The sequence below is a fragment of the Passer montanus genome, unplaced genomic scaffold (genome assembly GCF_014805655.1).
Source record: "Passer montanus isolate IOZ18808 unplaced genomic scaffold, ASM1480565v1 scaffold62, whole genome shotgun sequence".
Taxonomy (NCBI): domain Eukaryota; kingdom Metazoa; phylum Chordata; class Aves; order Passeriformes; family Passeridae; genus Passer; species Passer montanus.
The window spans coordinates 1,407,562-1,427,005 of NW_024371260.1; the positions used below are offsets into that span (position 1 = coordinate 1,407,562).

The 19,444-nt window shown below is 49.7% G+C and overlaps 1 protein-coding gene across 2 annotated transcripts; it reads right to left on the minus strand.

The window, feature by feature from the left end:
• Positions 1-672: 672 nt before the first annotated feature.
• Positions 673-19,387, minus strand: TNFRSF18 (TNF receptor superfamily member 18). 2 transcript variants are annotated; one of them, XM_039727787.1, is made up of 7 exons: positions 18,631-19,387; positions 17,465-17,632; positions 16,821-16,955; positions 16,266-16,353; positions 15,586-15,674; positions 14,674-14,844; positions 13,083-13,754 (listed from the first exon to the last, which is right to left on the minus strand). In XM_039727787.1, the coding sequence occupies exons 2-7, from the start codon at positions 17,595-17,597 to the stop codon at positions 13,612-13,614; spliced, it is 759 nt and encodes a 252-aa protein (XP_039583721.1). In that variant the 5' UTR covers positions 17,598-17,632; positions 18,631-19,387; the 3' UTR covers positions 13,083-13,611. The 2 variants fall into 2 exon arrangements, with proteins under 2 accessions (XP_039583722.1, XP_039583721.1); XM_039727788.1 differs by lacking the exons at positions 16,821-16,955; positions 17,465-17,632; positions 18,631-19,387 and adding exons at positions 673-1,540; positions 6,769-6,890; positions 16,615-16,675 and having other exon boundaries at positions 13,631-13,754; positions 15,586-16,353.
• Between the last annotated feature and the right edge of the window lie 57 nt (positions 19,388-19,444).

Below are 19,444 nucleotides of genomic sequence, written 5' to 3' on the forward strand. Positions count from 1 at the left end.
AGGGATGGTGGAAGGTCCCTGCCCACCGCCCGGGGTGGCGCTGGATCTTTAATGTCCCTTGCAGGGCACGGCTTTGTGCAGAGTGAGGGCAGGTTTAGGTGGGAAATAGGGAGGAAATTGAGGGCAGCGAGGCCTCGGCCTGAAAATCGGGAATTGTCCAAGTGCAGCTTGGAGCACCGAGGGATGGTGGAAGGTCCCTGCCCACAGCCCAGGTGACCCTGGATCTCCAACGTCCCTTGCAGGGCACGGCTTTGTGCAGAGTGAGGGCAGGCTTAGGTGGGAAATTGGGAGGAAATTGTTCCTTGTGAGGGCAGCGAGGCCTCGGCCTGAGAATCTGGAAGTGTCCAAGGCTGGTTTGGAGCACCGAGGGATGGTGGAAGCTCCTTCCCCACAGCCCAGGTGACCCTGGATCTCCAACGTCCCTTCCAGCGCACACCACCCCCCGAGCTCCGGGAAGGAATAAGCCAGCCTTTGTTAGGCCCGGCCCAGCCCGGCGCTGCCGGGGCGGCTGGCGGCCGCTCCCCAAGGCCAGGACACACCTGTTGGCCGCGGGGCCGCGGGATTGGCTGGCCCGGCGTGCACCTGCGCGGGGAGGGGTGCCGGGCTCCATGTAAGACGAGCCTTGGCCTCGCTCCCCAACCATCCTCCTCAACTCCAGCTCCAACACGCAGCTCCTCCGCGCCGCCGCGCTCGGCCCGGCCCTTCCCGGCCTGCTTTTTTTGCCCTTTTAAGCTGGGTTTTATTTGATTTTATTTATTTTTTTAAGCTCAGTTTCAGCAGCCTAACGAGGTGTAGAGGTGTTGTTTTTCCAGGTCTGGCTGTGGTTTTGCCACCGTTTGCTCCGGCGCCGATTTCCCCGCGAAATCCAAGGTCGCCTTTTCCAGGACGCGGAAGAGGAAAAACTCTCCTGGCTCCTCATCCTCCCAAAATTCCTTCCCCGCCTGAAGGCTGACCTGGCTGTGGGAGAAGCTCCCAGCACTGAAGTTTTCCCTGGATTTTGTGCTGGTCCTGGTAAGATCCAAAGTTTCCAGGTAGAGCGGGGAGGGAAAAAAAATGGGATTTAGGGAGCGCGAGAACGACTTCTTGGAGGGCCTTTCCTACTTTTCCATGGGTCTTCCCTCTCCCCGCTTCACTTTCTGCGGGATTCCGCCCTCTTTTCTCTTCCTCCTTCTCCCCCCAGGTGGATTCGAGAGGGTTTTGTTGGACAGATCAGGTTTTGTGTGCACTGGGGGAGGGGAGGGCAGCGCATGAATCCAAACGTTCATTTTACAACCAGTCCAACCAGTCAGGGCAGATCCAGGGCTGCCGGGAGGAGGGAGACGAGGGGGGAAGCTGAGCGCAGCCAGGTGCCAGGAAAGGTGGGGAGAAAAGGGAAATCCCATAAAAATCCCAAAAAATCCCAATAGAATCGATAGGAACGAGCACGGAGTTGAAGGGGGCTCTTCCAATATTCCTGGATTTCAGAATATTGAGATTTAAGGGAGGATCTCCCAGTTTTCGAGTAAAAGTGACGATTCCAAATCCGGGTTTGCTGCTGGCCCTGAAAAAAAAAGAATATTTGGAAAATCTGATCAAAATCCCAATAAAATCAATAGGAAATGAGCATGGAATTGAAAGGGGTTCTCCTAAAACTTTTGGATTTTGGAATATTTGGATTTAAGGGAGGATCTCCCAGTTTTCAAGTAAAAGTGACGATTCCAAATCCAGGTTTGCTGCTGGCTCTGAAAATTAAAAGGAATATTGGGAAAATCTGATCAAAATCCCAATAGAATCGATAGGAACGAGCACGGAATTGAAGGGGGTTCTTCCAATATTTTTGGATTCTGGAATATTTGGATTTAAGGGAGGATCTCTCAATTTTGGGAGTGAAAGCCACGATTCGAGTTTGCTGCTGCTCTGAAAAAAAAGGAATATTGGGGAAATCTGATGAAATTCCATTAAAATCCCAATAAAATCTATATAAAATGAGCATGGAATTGAAGGGGGTTCTTCCGATATTTTTGGATTTCAGAATATTGGGATTTAAGGGAGGATCTCCCAATTTTGGGAGTGAAAGCCACGATTCGAGTTTGCTGCTGCTCTGAAAAAAAAGGAATATTGTGAAAACTGGATTAAAATTCAATTAAAACCCCAATAAAATTGATATAAAATGAGCCTGGAATTGAAGGGGGCTCTTCCAACATTTGGAATATTTTGGAATATTTGGATTTAAGGGAGGATTTCCCAGTTTTGGGAGTAAAAGTCACGATTCGAGTTTGCTGCTGCTCTGAAAAAAAAGGAATATTATTAAAATTTGATTAAAATTCAATTAAAATCCCAATAAAATTGATATAAAATGAGCCTGGAATTGAAGGGGGCTCTTCCAACATTTGGAATATTTTGGAATATTTGGATTTAAGGGAGGATTTCCCAGATTTTGCCAAAAGTGAGGATTCCAATCCCAGATTGTTGCTGGCTCTGGTAACGATTGCCACGTTTTAATGACTTCGTTAATTACCCAGCATTTTAACGAGCTCTCCTCGCCCTCCACAACCCCCCAGCCTCAAATCTTTCCTCCTCCCTGACCCGAATTCCTGGGATCGGGAATTTTCCGAGCAGGAGAAGAAAATTTGGGAATTCTGTTGGGATCCGAGTGGGTGCGGAGGAAAATCCGGGCGGGAGGAGCAGGAGCCATTTTGGGTCGGTTTTGTTGATTCTTTCTCACCTCAGGCTTTTTTGGGTTCTTTTTGGTGCTGAAAAACCCAAATATTCCAATTTTGGCTTTATCCCGGTGCCGGATCCAACCGGGATCGGCTTTTCCTGGGTTCTCCTGGATTTTGGAGAAATTTCTTGGTGTTTTTTGGAGAAATTTCCTGGTTTTCTCCTGAATTTTTGACAAGTTTCCTCATTTTCCCCTGGATTTTAGAGAAATTTCCTGGCGTTCTCCTGGATTTTGGAGAAATTTCCTCATTTTCTCCTGAATTTTGGAGAAATTTCCTGGTGTTTTTTTGGAGAAATTTCCTGTTTTTCTCCTGAATTTTGGAGAAATTTACTGTTTTTCTCCTGGATTTTGGAGGAATTTCCTGTTTTTCTCCTGGATTTTGGAGGAATTTCCTGGTGTTCTCCTGGATTTTGGAGAGTTGGGCTCCGAAGGGAGAAAGGAGAAGTGAAATAAAAGTGGTTTTATTTAATTTCTGGAGGGTGAGGTCAGGCCCTGGGTTCTTCCTCTAAATCCCATTTTTGGGGTTACAATCCCCTTTCAAAATCCCATTTTTTTGATTTAAAAATCCCATTTTTGGAGATAAAATCCCGTTTCCAAATCCAATTTCTTTGGGTTCGAATTCCATTCCAAAATCCCATTTTTGGGTCAGAATTCCATTGGAAATGGGGGTGAAAATCCGGGAGAGGGATTTTGTTACCCAGGAGCAGGGAATGCTCTGGGAATTTCAATCTGGGTGAGTTTCCCATTTTTCCTTCTGGTTTTCCGCATTTCCCTCTTTTTTTTCTGCCACTTTTCCAAGATCTATTCTAAAACTAAAAATATTCAATTTTTTCCCCTTTTTTGCCCAACCTATCCATAAAAATGGGAATTTCGGATTTTTTGGGGGGGGTTTGGGTAGTTTTTATCGTGATTTTTGCCAGGTTTTCCTTGTTATTTTGGGGTTTTTGGAGAATTTTTTTGGTTTTTTTGTTTGTTTTAGGTTATTTTAGGAGTTTTTTTTTTTTTGCTCTTTTGGAGGTTTTTGCTGTTTCTTGAGTTTTTTGGGGGTTTTTCTCATTATTTTTGGGTTTTTGAGCAGTTTTTTGGGTTTTTTTGGTTGTGTTTTTTGTCAGTTTTTTGTTGTTATTTCTGAGATTTTTGGTGCTTTTTGGTTGGCGTTGAATTTTTGGGATTTTTTTTTTTTTTTTTTTGAATTTTTGGTGGTTTTTGGGTGGGGTTGAATTTTTTGGGTTTTTTTTTTTTTTTTTTGCGTTTTTTGAGTTTTTGAAGTTTTGGTGGGGTTTGCTCTGAGCTCAGATCAGGATTTAAGCTTGGCTTTACTCCAGGCAGGACGAGGCCTCGGTGAAACACTGGGATGTGGTTCTGGGAAACTGGGCTTAAACTGGGTTTTAAATTGGTTTTAAACTGGGTTTAAACTGGGCTTAAACTGGGTTTTAAATTGGTTTTAAATTGGTTTTAAACTGGGCTTAAACTGGGTTTTTAATTGGTTTTAAACTGGGTTTTTAACCCATTTTGGTTCTGGATGATTTTGAACTGGTTTTGAACTGGGTTCTTACTGGGATTTTACTGTTTTTTTTTAATTGGGTTTTTACTGGTTTTAACTGGGATTTTACTGGTTTTTGCTGGGATTTTACTGGTTTTTAACTGGTTTTTAACTGGTTTTTACTTATTTTAACTGGTTTTGCTGGGCTTTAACTGGTTTGAACTGGTTCTGATGGTTTTGTTACTCTCCTCCGAGCTGTCCTGGTGTAAAATTCCACTTTTCCCCTGGGATCAGATTTTTCCTGTTCCTGTTTGACCTCCCAATTAAAACTTTCATTTTTCCCCAAAAAATCCCTTTTTTTTTTTTCAATTTTTCCTTTGAAAATCCCAATTTTAAACCCCAACCCAACAAATCCTTTTGGGAATGGGAAAATGGGGGATGAGGGGGAGGAATTGGAAATGGATTTTGTTGGAAAGAAAGAAAAATGAGAAGTTGATTTTTCGTCCCCACCCCCGAGCTCCAGATCCCATCAAAAATTGGGATTTTTGGGGATGTTTTAAAGGATATTTTTATCCAAGGCCTCCAGGAACTCCAGGAATTTTTTGGGAATGTTTTTATTCATGGAATAACTCCGAGTCCTGGTCTGGGAGGCAGAATTTTGGATTTTTACTGTTGAATAATATTTCCTGAATTTATTAAGAATTGGATCATTTTGCTCTAATTGCAGTTAAATATTGGGGTATTTTTGGGAATTGGTTCTATTATTATTATTATTATTATTACTATTATTATTATTATTATTATTATTACTATTACTATTACTATTATTATGATTATTTTATTATTATCATCATTATTATTATAATTATTATTATCAATAATAATATTATTATTCACTACCATAATTATAATTCTTGTCATTCTTGTTTTTATTTTATAATTTCATTTTTATTTTCATTGTCAATTATTCATTACTATCACTATTAAATTTATTCTTATTTTATTTTTTACCCCTATTCTTATTTTAATTTTTACCCCACCATTTCCATTCTATCATTTTTATTCTATTATTTTTGATTCTTTTAATCCATAATCAATAGATGACAGAGCTGGGCTTTATAATTAAACCTCGCCTACCAAAGCCAGGTTTTAACCTTTAAAAACCCCACTTCATTTATATTGTACACAGAATTTCGTGCTGATTTCCTCACATTTCTCACCAAAAAACCCCAAAAAAACCCCAAACCCAACAAAACCCCATCCCCAGCTGATTTTTTATTTTTCCCCAAAACCCCTTTTTGGTTTTTTTTGCTCCAAAAATTCCGATTTTGGGGCGTGAGCTGAGACGTCCTCAGCATCTTACTGGGCAGCATTGGATGATGTGTGCGCTCTAATACTGCCTGGTAATGATGGTGGTGGCGTTTCCTGCGCGGCGTGGGACCCGCACCAGGCCTAAGGCCGGCCTAAGGCCTCAGCCTGGGCCTAAACCCTTCCTCAGGCCCAAATCCAGCACTGGATGATGTGTGCGCTCCAATACTGCCTGGTAATGATGGTGGTGGCGTTTCCTGCGCGGCGTGGGACCCGCACCAAGCTTAAACCTGGCCTAAGCCTGGGCCTGGGCCTAAACCCTTCCTCAGGCCCAAATCCAGCACTGGATGATGTGTGCGCTCCAATACTGCCTGGTAATGATGGTGGTGGCGTTTCCTGCGCGGCGTGGGACCCGCACCAGGCCTAAGCCCGGCCTAAGCCCGGCCTAAGGCCTCAGCCTGGGCCCAAATCCAGGCCTGGAGTGGGAAATCTTCATTCTGGGTGGAGGAAATGCCCTCGGGATGGGCCTGGCTTAAGGAAAATCCCTGGGAAAAAGCAAAATATTCCCAAAACTTGGGATGGGCAGGTGGGGAAGGAGGTGGTTCAGGAACGGGGATTGGGAATTCTGTCCTGGGAATGTTCACGGGGAGGGAAGGGGGAGGTGGGGGCGGAGCCTGGGGTTAAGTCAGGCTTAACTTCCTGTTTTGCTTTTAGATCTGTGTTAAATCAGGCCTAACTTCATGGTTTTATTTTGAGTTTATATCAAATCAGGTTTGGGTTTTGGTTTTTCCTGGAATTCTGAGGATCTGCAGCCATTCCTTGGTTTTTCCTGGAATTCCCAGGATCCGGAGCCATTCCTTGGTTTTTCCTGGAATTCCTTGGTTTTTCCTGAAATCCTGAGGATCTGCAGCCATTCCTTGGTTTTTCCTGGAATTCTGCCCTGAGGAGCTGCGGCCATTCCTTGGTTTTTCCTGCAGACATTCCTTGGTTTTTCCAGGAATTCTGAGGATCCAGAGCCATTCCTTGGTTTTCCCTGCAGCCATTCCTTGGTTTTCCCTGGAATTCTGAGGATCCAGAGCCATTCCTTGGTTTTTCCTGCAGCCATTCCTTGGTTTTCCCTGCAGCCATTCCTTGGTTTTCCCTGCAGCCATTCCCTGGTTTTTCCTGCAGCCATTCCCTGTTTTTCCCGGAATTCCGACCCTGAGGATCCGGAGCCATCCCCGTTCCCCGGAATCGCGAGGAGCCGCCTGGCCCTGGTCCCCTGTGGGCATCTTACCGGGCAGTGCTGGATGGTGCCGAGCTCTAACACTGTCTGGTAACGATGGTCAAAGGGGGCCCCCGGCAGGCCCGGCCACGGGATGGAGCTGGCAGGGAACCGGGGCTGACATCGGGATGTTCCTGGAAAGGGGTAAGGATGGGTTTGGGGAGGGAAAATCAAATTTAAATCAAAATATTCACTGAAAAGTGGGTAAGGATGGAGCTGGCAGGGAACCGGGGCTGACATCGGGATGTTCCTGGAAAGGGGTAAGGATGGGTTTGGGGAGGGAAATCGGGGCTGAAATCGGGATGTTCCTGGAAAGGGGGTAAGGATGGGTTTGGGGAGGGAAAATCAAATTTAAATCAAAATATTCACTGAAAAGTGGGTAAGGATGGAGCTGGCAGGGAACTGGAGCTGAAATTGGGATGTTCGCTGGAAAGGGGTAAGGATGGGTTTGGGGAGGGAAAATCAAATTTAAATCAGGATATTCGCTGGAAAGGGGGTAAGGATGGAGCTGGGGAGGGATCAGCCAGGGAAAATCGGAATTTAAATTAAAATATTGGCTGAAAAGTGATGGAGCTTTTCCACAGGGTAAGGATGGGTTTGGGGAGGGAAAATCAAATTTAAATCAGGATATTCGCTGGAAAGTGGGTAAGGATGGGTTTGGGGAGGGCTCAGCCACGGAAAATCGGAATTTAAATTAAAATATTCACTGAAAAGTGCTGGAGCTGCTCCCGAGGTGCTCCTGGTTAGGCCAGGTCTAACATCCCAAATCCAGGGATTTCCTGGAATTCTGCAATTCCTGCCAGGATTTCCTGGAATTCTGCAATTCCTGCCAGGATTTCCTGGGAATTCTGCCTTTCCTGCTGGGATTTCCAGGAATTCTGCAATTCCTGCCAGGATTTCCTGGGAATTCTGCCTTTCCTGCTGGGATTTCCAGGAATTCTGCAATTCCCGATGGGATTTCCTGGGAATTCTCCAATTCCTGCTGGGAATTCTGCAATTCCAGCCAGGATTTCCTGGAATTCTGCCTTTCCTGCCTGTGCAGGTGGTTCAGGGCAGCGCCCGGGCTGGGAAGGGAAATTGGGACCATTTTTCCAAATCCCAAAAGTTTTTTTTTCCCAGTTCTGAAGGTTTGTTTTTCCCAATTCCCAAAGATCATTTTTCCCAATTTCCAAACGTTTTTTCCCCAATCCCAAAGGGTTTTTTGTCCCAATCCCAAAACTTTTTCCCCCCAATCCCAAACGTCATTTTCCCCAATCCCAAAGGGATTTTTTTCCCAAATTCCAAAACTTTTTTATCCCAATTCCAAAGGGGTTTTTCCCCCAATCCCAAAGGGGTTTTTTCCCCAAATTCCAAAACTTTTTTCCCCCAATCCCAAAGGGATCTTTTCCCCCCATTCCAAAAGTTTTTTTCACCAATCCCAAATGTCATTTTTCCCAATTTTTCACTTAAATCTCTGTGTTTGCTCCTGAACTTCCGACCTTTCCACCCTGCCTTGTTCCAGGTGGGTTCGTTACTCTGAGGAATTCCTAAAACCAGGAATTCCTAAAACCAGGAATTCCTAAAACCCAGGAATCCCTAAAAACCAGGAATTCCAGCCGAGCAGCTCCGAGCAGCTGGAGGAACATTCCGAGCTCCAGGAATTCACCCCAAAGCAGCAGGAGCTCGTGGAGAACGGATCCAATCCGTGGTGGAAGCTGCAATTCCCAAAGGAATTCCTCTGGAAGATGGAATTCCCTAAGGGAATTCCTAGGGAAAATGGAATTCCCAAAGGGAATTCCTCTGGAAAATGGAATTCCTAAAGGAAATTCCTCTGGAAAATGGAATTTCCAAAGGGAATTGCTCTGGAAACTGCAATTCCCAAAGGGAATTCTTCTGGAAAATGGAATTCCTAAAGGAAATTCCTCTGGAAAATGGAATTTATCCCAAAATTCCTCCTGGTTCCCCTTTTCCACCCCAGAATTCCTCCCAATTCCCTTTTCCACCCCAGAATTCCTCCTGATTCCCTTTTCCATCCCGGAATTCCTCCCAATCCCAGATTTTGGCCCTAAATTTCTTTCCCACATTCCCGGCCTGGAGTTTCCCGTGGGATTCCAAGGATTTGATCTGGGATTAAATCCCAGCCCCAGGAGGTTTTTCCTGGCTTTAATCCCTTCCCTCACCCCAAATTCCAAATTAAACCTGGTCTAACGACCCCAAAAATTTGGAATTAAAGGATTTCCAAGTCCCTCCCCACCCAAACCAGTCTGGAATTCTCTTCCCTCATCCCTAGAAAAATTTAAATCCTTTTTTTTCCTGCTTTGCACTAAACCAGGCTTAAGATTCCTTGCTAAAATCCGTGGATAATCAGGGAAAAATTGAATTAATTGGTCCATAATTAAAATTTAAAATGGCTCATAATTAAAAATATTCAAAATTAAAATTATAATTGTTATAAAATTCTTGCAAGGTGGAGAGCTCGGGAGCTGCCCTAAACCCAGAGCTCGGTTTGTCCTTGGAGGTTGAAATTCCCAGGAAAAGCAGGAAAGGAGGAAGCAGGGGGGGTGATTAATTAGGGCTGGGTGTTAATGAGTAACTGCTCCCGAGGCCCGCAGGAAATGGGGGAGGAATTGTGGGAATTGGATTTTAACGAGCCCATAAATCCCTGGGACTGGGGCCCAGCCTCTCCTTGCACCTGCCCTGGGGAAAGGAATCCCAAAAAACCCCAAAAAACCTCAAAAAACCCCCAAAAAACCCCAAAAAACCCCCCAAAACCCCAAAAAAACCCCCAAAAAAACCCCAAAGACCGGGAACATTCCAGAGGGAAATCCCTGGGAAAACAAATCCAGGGATTCGGGAAAATCCCACGGCCCTGGTGGGGAAAAAACAGAAAAAAAAACCCCAAAAAATTCCATTTTCCTTCAACCCCTTCAGCACCAGCGCTGGGTGTGGGGCTCAGGAGCTTTTGGGGTGGTTCAGGAGCGGTTTGGGATGTTCAAGATCTTTTTGGGGTGGTTCACGAGTTTTTTGGGATGATTTAGGAGCCTTTTGGGGTATTCCAGGAGGTTTTTGGGGCATTTCAGGAGCTTTTTGGGGTGGTTCAGGAGTTCTTTGGGATGGTTTAGGAGCTTTTTGGGACGTTCAGGAGCTTTTTTGGGGTGGTTTAGGAGCATTATGGGATGGTTCAGGAGCTTTTTGGATGGTTTAGGAGCTTTTTGGGTTGGTTTGCGACCAGTTTGGGATGGTTCAGGAGCTTTTTGGGGTGGTTTAGGAGATTTTTTGGGTATTCCAGGAGCTTTTTGGGGTGGTTTAGGAGCATTCTGGGATGGTTTAGGAGCTGTTTGGATGATTTAGGAGCTTTTTGGGTTGGTTTAGAAGCAGTGTGGAATGGTTTTGGAGCTTTTGGGGTGGTTTAGAGCATTTTGGGGTGGTTCAGGAGTTCTTTGGGATGGTTCAGGAGCTTTTTTGGGTATTTCAGGAAGTTTTGGGGATGGTTTTGGAGCTTTTAGGATGGTTTAGAGCATTTTCAGGTGATTCAGGAGCTTTTTGGGATGGTTCAGGATCTTTTTGGGGTGGTTTAGGAGCTTCCAAGGCCTAAATCCCAAAAACTGCCTCAGCAAGGGGAACTTAAGGACGATCCCACACCCACAAAATCCTCCCCAGCATTTCCAGCAGGAAAAGCAGAATTGAGCCAGAATTCCCAACAATTCCCGGCCCCAAACCGACCTCGGGACCCCCCGGGAGCTGCCGAGCCTTGCCCTGGGATCGCTTTCCAGCCGGGGACGTGGGAAAAGTGGGGAAAATGGGGAAAAATGGGGGAAAATGGGAAAAAATGGGGGAAAATGGGGGAAAATGGGGAAAAATGGGGAAAAATGGGACTTTCCTGGAGCCACCCTGCGGATTGCTGAATTACCAGGCACGCTTAGATCTGCGCTCGGTGTCTAATACTGCCTGGTAATGCCGGCAGCCCAGGGCACAATCCCCGCAGTTCCACAGGATGGCTTGGGATCTTTTTGGGGCGATTTGGGATCTTTTTGGGGTGGTTTGGGATCTTTTTGGGGCGATTTGGGATCTTTTTGGGGCGGTTTGGGATCTTTTTGGGGTGGTTTGGGATCTTTTTGGGGCGATTTGGGATCTTTTTGGGGCGGTTTGGGATCTTTTTGGGGTGGTTTGGGATCTTTTTGGGGCGATTTGGGATCTTTTTGGGGCGATTTGGGATCTTTTTGGGGCGATTTGGGATCTTTTTGGGGTGATTTAGGATCTTTTTTGCTCAGTTCTCTCCAGGATTGGGATAAAATTCCAGAGGGGAGGAGGAGGAGGAGGAGGCTGGGATTCCTCAGGATCATTTTGGGAACAAAACCCAAATTAAATAAAAACCCCAAAAGCAAACAACTCGTTTCAAATGAATTTTTCTTTGGAAGTTCCCAAATTTTCCCAGGGAATCAGAAACTCCCCAGAGCAGCTTTTGGGGTCTCTGTTCCTGCAGGAATCCCCCAAATCCAGGGAATCTGCTGGAATCCCTCTGGAACCCCCCAGGGAGGGATTTTTCCCAGATTTCTGATCCCTTTTCCTTTGCCAGTGTCTGTCCCTCCATCCCTCATCCCAATCCCTCTCCCGGGAACATTCCCAGAGCTCCCAGCCCAGAATCCAGGGATCATCCAGCAGAGGTTTGAATCCATGTGGAATTCCTCTGAAATCCTAGGAATTCCTGTGCAATTCCTCTGAAATCCTGGAAATTCCCATGGAATTCCTCTGAAATCCTGGGAATTCCCCTGGAATTCCTCTGAAATCCTGGGAATTCCTGTGTAATTCCTCTGAAATCCTGGGAATTTCCATGGAATTCCTCTGAAATCCTGGGAATTCCCGTGGAATTCCTCTGAAATCCTGGGAATTTCCGTGCAATTCCTCTGAAATCCTGGGAATTCCTGTGCAATTCCTCTGAAATCCTGGGAATTCCCATGGAATTCCTCTGAAATCCTGGGAATTCCTGTGCAATTCCTCTGAAATCCTGGGAATTTCTGTGCAATTCCTCTGAAATCCTGGGAATTCCCATGGATTTCCACGGAGAATCCATGGCTTCCAGGAGAAACTCATCCTGGGTTATCCCTAATTAATTATCCCTAATTATCCATATCCAGATCCTGGCACTGGCATCTCCACAGGGGTCATCCCAAAAACCTCCCCCACCCGGCTGGAATGACACAAAAATCCTGGAATGTCCTGAGGGGGAAGGGCCCCCCAGGGCTCAGAATTCCCAAATCCCACCTGAGAGCATTTCCCAGGATCTTTTCCCCATTCCCTCCGTTCTTCCAGGGCTCTGAGCAGTCCCTGCAGGAGCTTCACTCCCTTCTTTCCCGATTTTCCTGGGAAGAACCCACAGGGAAATCCCTGGTGGAACAGCAGGAGCTTCCCACGGGAATCTGGGTGGGAGCAGGAATGGGGTGGGAGAGGCAGGAATGGGGTCGGGAGAGGCAGGAATGGGGCTGGGAATGACCCAGCGGGGGCAGTGCTGGGAAACCCGGGGAACAGCAGGAGATGGGGAAGAGCAGGAAATTATGGAAAAGCAGGAGATGGGGAAAAGCAGGAAATTATGGAAAAGCAGGAGATGGGGAAAAGCAGGAAATTATGGAAAAGCAGGAGATGAGATGATGGAAAAGCAGGAGATGTGGAGAAGAAGATATGGGAAAAGCGGGAGATGGAGGAAAAGCAGAAAATTATGGAAAAGCAGGAGATGGGAAGAGCAGGAGATGATGGAAAAGCAGGAGATTATGTGGGAAAAGCAGGAGATGTGGCCGCCATCCCCACTCCTGGAATCCAGCACATCCCAGAAAATCCCTTCTCCTCTCCTCCCGAGCCCCAGCAGGATCCATCCCTAAATTCCAGCTTTTCTCAGGAAAAAACAAGTCCGAGCTCGCCCTGAGCTCCCTCCTCCCCCCGGGGCGCTCTGCCCGGCTCCATCCCGGAGCCGCCCGGGATTTTGGGAATGCGGGAGCCGGGCCGGGATTTTGGGAATGCCGGGGCCGGGCCGGGATTTTGGGAATGCCGGGAGCCGGCCGGGATTTTGGGAATGCGGTTCCAGGGCTCTGAGCAGTCCCTGCAGGAGCTTCACTCCCTTTTTTCCCGATTTTCCTTGGAAGAACCCACAGGGAAATCCCTGGTGGAACAGCAGGAGCTTCCCACGGGAATCTGGGTGGGAGCAGGAATGGGGTGGGAGAGGCAGGAATGGGGTCGGGAGGGGCTGGAATGGGGCTGGGAATGACCCAGCGGGGGCAGTGCTGGGAAACCCGGGGAACAGCAGGAGATGGGGAAGAGCAGGAAATTATGGAAAAGCAGGAGATGGGGAAAAGCAGGAAATTATGGAAAAGCAGGAGATGGGGAAAAGCAGGAAATTATGGAAAAGCAGGAGATGAGATGATGGAAAAGCAGGAGATGTGGAGAAGCAGATATGGGAAAAGCGGGAGATGGAGGAAAAGCAGAAAATTATGGAAAAGCAGGAGATGGGAAGAGCAGGAGATGATGGAAAAGCAGGAGATTATGTGGGAAAAGCAGGAGATGTGGCCGCCATCCCCACTCCTGGAATCCAGCACATCCCAGAAAATCCCTTCTCCTCTCCTCCCGAGCCCCAGCAGGATCCATCCCTAAATTCCAGCTTTTCTCAGGAAAAAACAAGTCCGAGCTCGCCCTGAGCTCCCTCCTCCCCCCGGGGCGCTCTGCCCGGCTCCATCCCGGAGCCGCCCGGGATTTTGGGAATGCCGGGGCCGGGCCGGGATTTTGGGAATGCCGGAGCCGGGCCGGGATTTTGGGAATGCGGGAGCCGGGCCGGGATTTTGGGAATGCCGCAGCCGGGCCGGGATTTTGGGAATGCCGGGGCGGATCCCGCTAGCGGAGCTCGCCGTACACCCTCTCCTTGTCCCTGTCCTTGTCCTCGCTCTTGTCGCCGTGCTCCTCCTCCGGGAACTGGATGCTGTAGGATTCCTCCCCCTGGAGCAGCAGCCGCGGGAAGGTGGGGAGGGAATCCGCGCCTGGAAATGCAGAGGGAATGTCGGGAACGTTCCGGGAAATGCAGAGGGAATGTCGGGAATGCTCCGGGAAATGCAGAGGGAACACCAGGAATCCTCTGGGAAATGCAGAGGGAACGGCAGGAATGCTCCCGGGAAATGCAGAGGGAATGTCGGGAATGCTCTGGGAAATTCAGAGGGAATGGCAGGAATCCCCAGGAATCCTCCTGGGAAATGCAGAGGGAATGGCAGTTTGTGGGGTCAGGGCATGGTGGGGTGGGTTAGGGGGGTTTTGGGGTGATCTGTGTCACCCCATCCATGGGCAGGGACCTTTCCTGCTGTCCCAGGGGGCTCCAAGGACAATTCCAGGGATCCAGGGGCAGCCAGAGAAACTCATTCCAGGAATTGCATCCCAAAATCCCATCCCACCCTTCCTGGCTGCCCTGGATGATTCTGGGAACCTGCCCCAGATCCCAGAGGAAATCCCGGATTTTAACCCACTGATTCCATCCTGTTATCCCATTCAGATTTTATCCCATCCATTCCCAGTTTTATCCCATCTATTCCCAGATTTTACCCATTCCATCCCAGATTTTATCCCATTCAGTCCCAGGTTTTATCCCTTTAATTCCCAGACTTTATCCCCCCCATTCCCAGGTTTTATCCCGTTCAATCCCAGGTTTTATCGCATCCAATCCCAGATTTTATCTCGCCATTCCCAGACTTCATCCCACCTATTCCCAGGTTTTGTCCCATTTATTCCAAGGTTTTATCCCCCCATTCCCATGTTTTTCCCCCTCATTCCCATGTTTTATCCTCCCCATTCCCAGGTTTTATCCTGTTCAACCCCAGTTTTCTCCCATTTATTCCCAGTTTCCCCCATTCCCATGTTTTCTCCCCCCATTTATTCCCAGTTCCCCCCCCGGTCCCCTCCGTCCCTCACCGCCGTGCCGCAGCTTGCTGTGCCCGTGCCCGTGCCCGTGCCCGTGGCCGCGGCCGCGCAGGCTCCAGATGCAGAAGTGCAGCAGGAACGAGAGCAGCACCAGCACGAAGAGCGCCACGGCCGCCAGGACGGCCAGGACCGCGCTGGACGGGAGCCCCGGCACAACCCGCGCTGCAATTAACGCGCCTTAATTAACAACTCAGCGTCCCGGGGCAGGGAGACCTTCCAGGGGAGTGTGGGGATCGGTCTGGGAGTTGTGGAATGGGATGGAAAAGGGGAAAGGGGGAAGGAAAAGGGGAAAGGAAAAGAAATGGAGCAGGGAAGGAAATGAAAATAGGAGAAGGAGGAGGAAAAGAGAGGGAAGATGGAAAGGAAAGAGGAAATGGGATGAGGACGAGGAAAGGGAAGATTGAAGGGAGAGAGGAGAAGGAAAAAGAGAGAGAAGAGGGAAGAGAAGAGGAAATGGGAAAGGAAGGGAAAGGGAAGAGGAGAAGGAAAAAAGAGGGAAGAGAAAATGGGAAATGGAAGAGGAAAAGGAAGAATAAACGGAAAAGCAGAAAGAGAAGACAGGGGCCATGTTTTACCAGGCAGCACCAGTTTCCCGGGAGGATTCTGAGCTGGGGAGGGGCAGCAGGAGGGAAGGATCCCCGATCGGGGGGCAGCAGGAGAAGGGGATCCCGGGGTCGGGGGGCAGCAGGAGGGAAGGATCCCGGGGTCGGGGGGGCAGCAGGAGAAGGGGATCCCGTGTCGGGGATCCCGGATCGGGGGGCAGCAGGAGGGAGGGATCCCGGGGTCTGGGGGCAGCAGGAGAAGGGGATCCCGTGTCGGGGTACCTGGGCTGGGGAGGGGCAGCAGGAGGGAAGGATCCCCGATCGGGGGGCAGCAGGAGAAGGGGATCCCGTGTCGGGGTACCTGGCTCCGGGGCTCTGGCCGGCAGGCTGCACACCGCGTTGTGGGTGCTGTTCCCCTCCCGCAGGGTGACGAAGCCGCTGCTCTCGCAGCTGCCGAGGACAAAGCACCCAAAGGGAATTGGGCTCCGGAGATTCCCCATTTCCGCCTCCCTCCCCTCCCCTCCCGGGGCAGTGCAGGCAGATTCGGGCTCTTCCCCAAACTTTCCCGGTTGTTTTTCCATGGATTTCCCTGTTGGGGATATTTTTTCCAGCATCTAAAGCCTGACTTTAAACTGGGAGTTTGGCTTAAGCTCTGCCTTGAGACTAAGAAGAGAAATGCTAGGTGTTGCTTAATTTAAAAATTCATCAATTAATCACATGATCACCATCTTGGATTCAATTTGATTTTCTAATGGCAGTATCAAACATCTTCATTGATATTTCAATATGAATTTATATTATATTATTATTACTATTATTATTCTATTATTCTTATTTTTATTCCCTAATTTCAAAGTGGGGGAGAAAAAAACCCAGTCTATTTTTTTCCCCCCCAGATAAGGGGAATATCAATAAACCCCTGCTCAGTCCATTCTTATCCTCATTATTAACATTATTATTTCTGTTTTCAAAGCAGGAAGTCCCGTTCCTAGCAGACATGGTGAGTTATTGACCAGTGATTATTGGTTATTGCCCCCGTACTCGGTCCAGTTGCGGCACCAGCTGTTCCTGCTGCTGGAGTAGGTGCCGTTCCTGCAGGGTTTGCACTCAAACTCGAAATTCACCAGTCCTGCAGGGAAAGGGATGGGAACGGCTGAGATCCCAAAGTGGGGACAGCCAGCAGAGCACAGCCAGGGCCAGTCCCGTTCCCTGCCCTATTCCCTGTCCCATTCCTATTCTCTGTCCCATTCCCTGCCCTATTCCCTGCCCTATTCCCTTTTCCCTGCTGCATTCCCATTCCCCATCCCATCCCCATCCCCATTCCCAGCCCCATTCCCAGCCCCATTCCCAGTCCCATTCCCATTCCCATTCCCGTTCCCAATCCTGTTACCTCTCCTGCCCAGCTCCCAGCCCGGCTGGCACTGGGGCAGTCTCCTGCAGAACAGGCAGGGGCTGTCCCTGCCCCATCCCCATTCCCATTCCCTGCCCCATTCCCTGCCCCATTCCCATTCCCAGCCCCATTCCCATCCCCATTCCCAGCCCCATTCCCAGTCCCATTCCCATTCCCATTCCCGTTCCCGTTCCCAATCCCGTTACCTCTCCTGCCCAGCTCCCAGCCCGGCTGGCACTGGGGCAGTCTCCTGCAGAACAGAGTGGGCTCGGTGGCACAGCCGTGGCCCTGGGGACATTTGCAGTCGCGGTCCTGCGCCGCCTGGCAGGCCGTGGGGCTCTCTGCGGCAGGGAAGGGGTTAATGCTGCTCTTCCCATCCCAAGGGAATTCCTGTTCCCAGGGAAAAGGGGGAGGCAGCACTTCCGGACACGGGGAAGGGTCTGGGGCAAGGGGATCCCAAAAATTGTCCTTCATGTTCCCAGGGAATGAGAGAGTTTTCCTGGGAAAAGGGATCCCCAAAATTGCCCCCCCCCCCATCCCAGGGAATGAGAGACAATTCATTTACACACAATTTACCCCCATTTACACACAATTCACACACAATTTACACACAATTACCATTTACACACGATTTACACACAATTTACCCCCATTTACACACAATTCACACACAATTTACACACAATTACCATTTACACACGATTTACACACAATTTACACCCATTTACACACGATTCACCCCCATTCACACCCATCACACACAATTACCCCACAATTCCCCCCCTTTACACACAATTTACACACAATTTACACACAATTCCCCCACAATTCCCATTTCCCCCGCACTCACCTCCCTTCCAGGTGCACTTGGGGCAGCACTTGGTGCCACCGCCCCACAGCGTCCTGAGCTCCCCGTCCTGGCACTGCCCGGCCCCGTGCCCGGCCAGCAGCGCCAGCAGCAGCCACACCCGGCCCGGGGCCATGTCCTGGCACTGCCACCGGGCTGTGCCACCCCAAAATTTACCCCCATTTACACACAATTCACACACAATTTACACACAATTACCATTTACACACGATTTACACACAATTTACCCCCATTTACACACAATTCACACACAATTTACACACAATTACCATTTACACACGATTTACACACAATTTACCCCCATTTACACACAATTCACACACAATTTACACACAATTACCATTTACACACGATTTACACACAATTTACACCCATTTACACACGATTCACCCCCATTCACACCCATCACACACAATTACCCCACAATTCCCCCCCTTTACACACAATTTACACACAATTTACACACAATTCCCCCACAATTCCCATTTCCCCCGCACTCACCTCCCTTCCAGGTGCACTTGGGGCAGCACTTGGTGCCACCGCCCCACAGCGTCCTGAGCTCCCCGTCCTGGCACTGCCCGGCCCCGTGCCCGGCCAGCAGCGCCAGCAGCAGCCACACCCGGCCCGGGGCCATGTCCTGGCACTGCCACCGGGCTGTGCCACCCCAAAGTGCCACCCCAAAGTGCCACCGGGCTGTGACACCGGGCAGTGACACCCCAAAGTGCCACCGGGCAGTGTCACCCCAAAGTGCCACCCCAAAGTGCCACCGGGCTGTGCCACCCCAAAGTGCCACCCCAAAGTGCCACCGGGCAGTGTCACCCCTCAATGACACCGGGCAGTGTCACCGGGCAGTGCCACCAGGCAGTGCCACCGGGCAGTGTCACCCCTCAGTGCCACCCGGCAGTGCCACTGGGCAGTGTCACTGGGCAGTGTCACCAGGCAGTGTCACCGGGCAGTGTCACCCCTCAGTGCCACCAGGTCGCTGTCCCGGCCCGGAGGAGGCGCCGGGGTTTTTGTGGCCGGGCTCTTCCTGTTTTTGGGGGCGGGGAGAAGGTTTGGGTTCAGGGAAAGGGGGCCCCAAAAAAAGGGGGTTGGGGTCATGGAGGGTTAAAGGGGGAGATTTGGCCACCGGGCTGTGCCACCCCAAAGTGCCACCCCAAAGTGCCACCGGGCTGTGACACCGGGCAGTGACACCCCAAAGTGCCACCGGGCAGTGACACCCCTCAATGACACCGGGCAGTGTCACCGGGCAGTGCCACCAGGCAGTGCCACCAGGCAGTGTCACCCCTCAGTGCCACCCGGCAGTGCCACTGGGCAGTGTCACCCCTCAGTGCCACCAGGTCGCTGTCCCGGCCCGGAGGAGGCGCCGGGGTTTTTGTGGCCGGGCTCTTCCTGTTTTTGGGGGCGGGGAGAAGGTTTGGGTTCAGGGAAAGGGGGCCCCAAAAAAAGGGGGTTGGGGTCATGGAGGGTTAAAGGGGGGAGATTTGGGATGGAGGGAGGGAGGGGGAATCAGCTCTGCAGGGATCCCCGGCTGGCCCGGGGCACTTCAGGGATGGGGCCAGAAATCCCCTGGGAATTCTATCCATGGACCCATTCAGCCCTAAAATCCATCCCAGCTTTCCCCAAAACCCATCCCAACCATCCTCCTTCCCTAAAATCCATCCCAGCTTCCCCCAAAACCCATCCCAACCATCCTCCTTCCCTAAAATCCATCCCAGCTTCCCCCAAAACCCATCCCAACCATCCTCCTTCCCTAAAATCCATCCCAGCTTCCCCCAAAACCCATCCCAATCACCCTCTTTCCCTAAAATCCCTCCCGGCCTTCCCCATGCCAACCTTTCCTTAAAACCCATCCCAACCTTTTCCTAAACCCATCCCAACCTTTTCCTAAACCCATCCCAACCTTTCCCTAAACCCATCTCAGCCTCTCCCTCTTTCCCATCCCAACCTTTTCCTAAACCC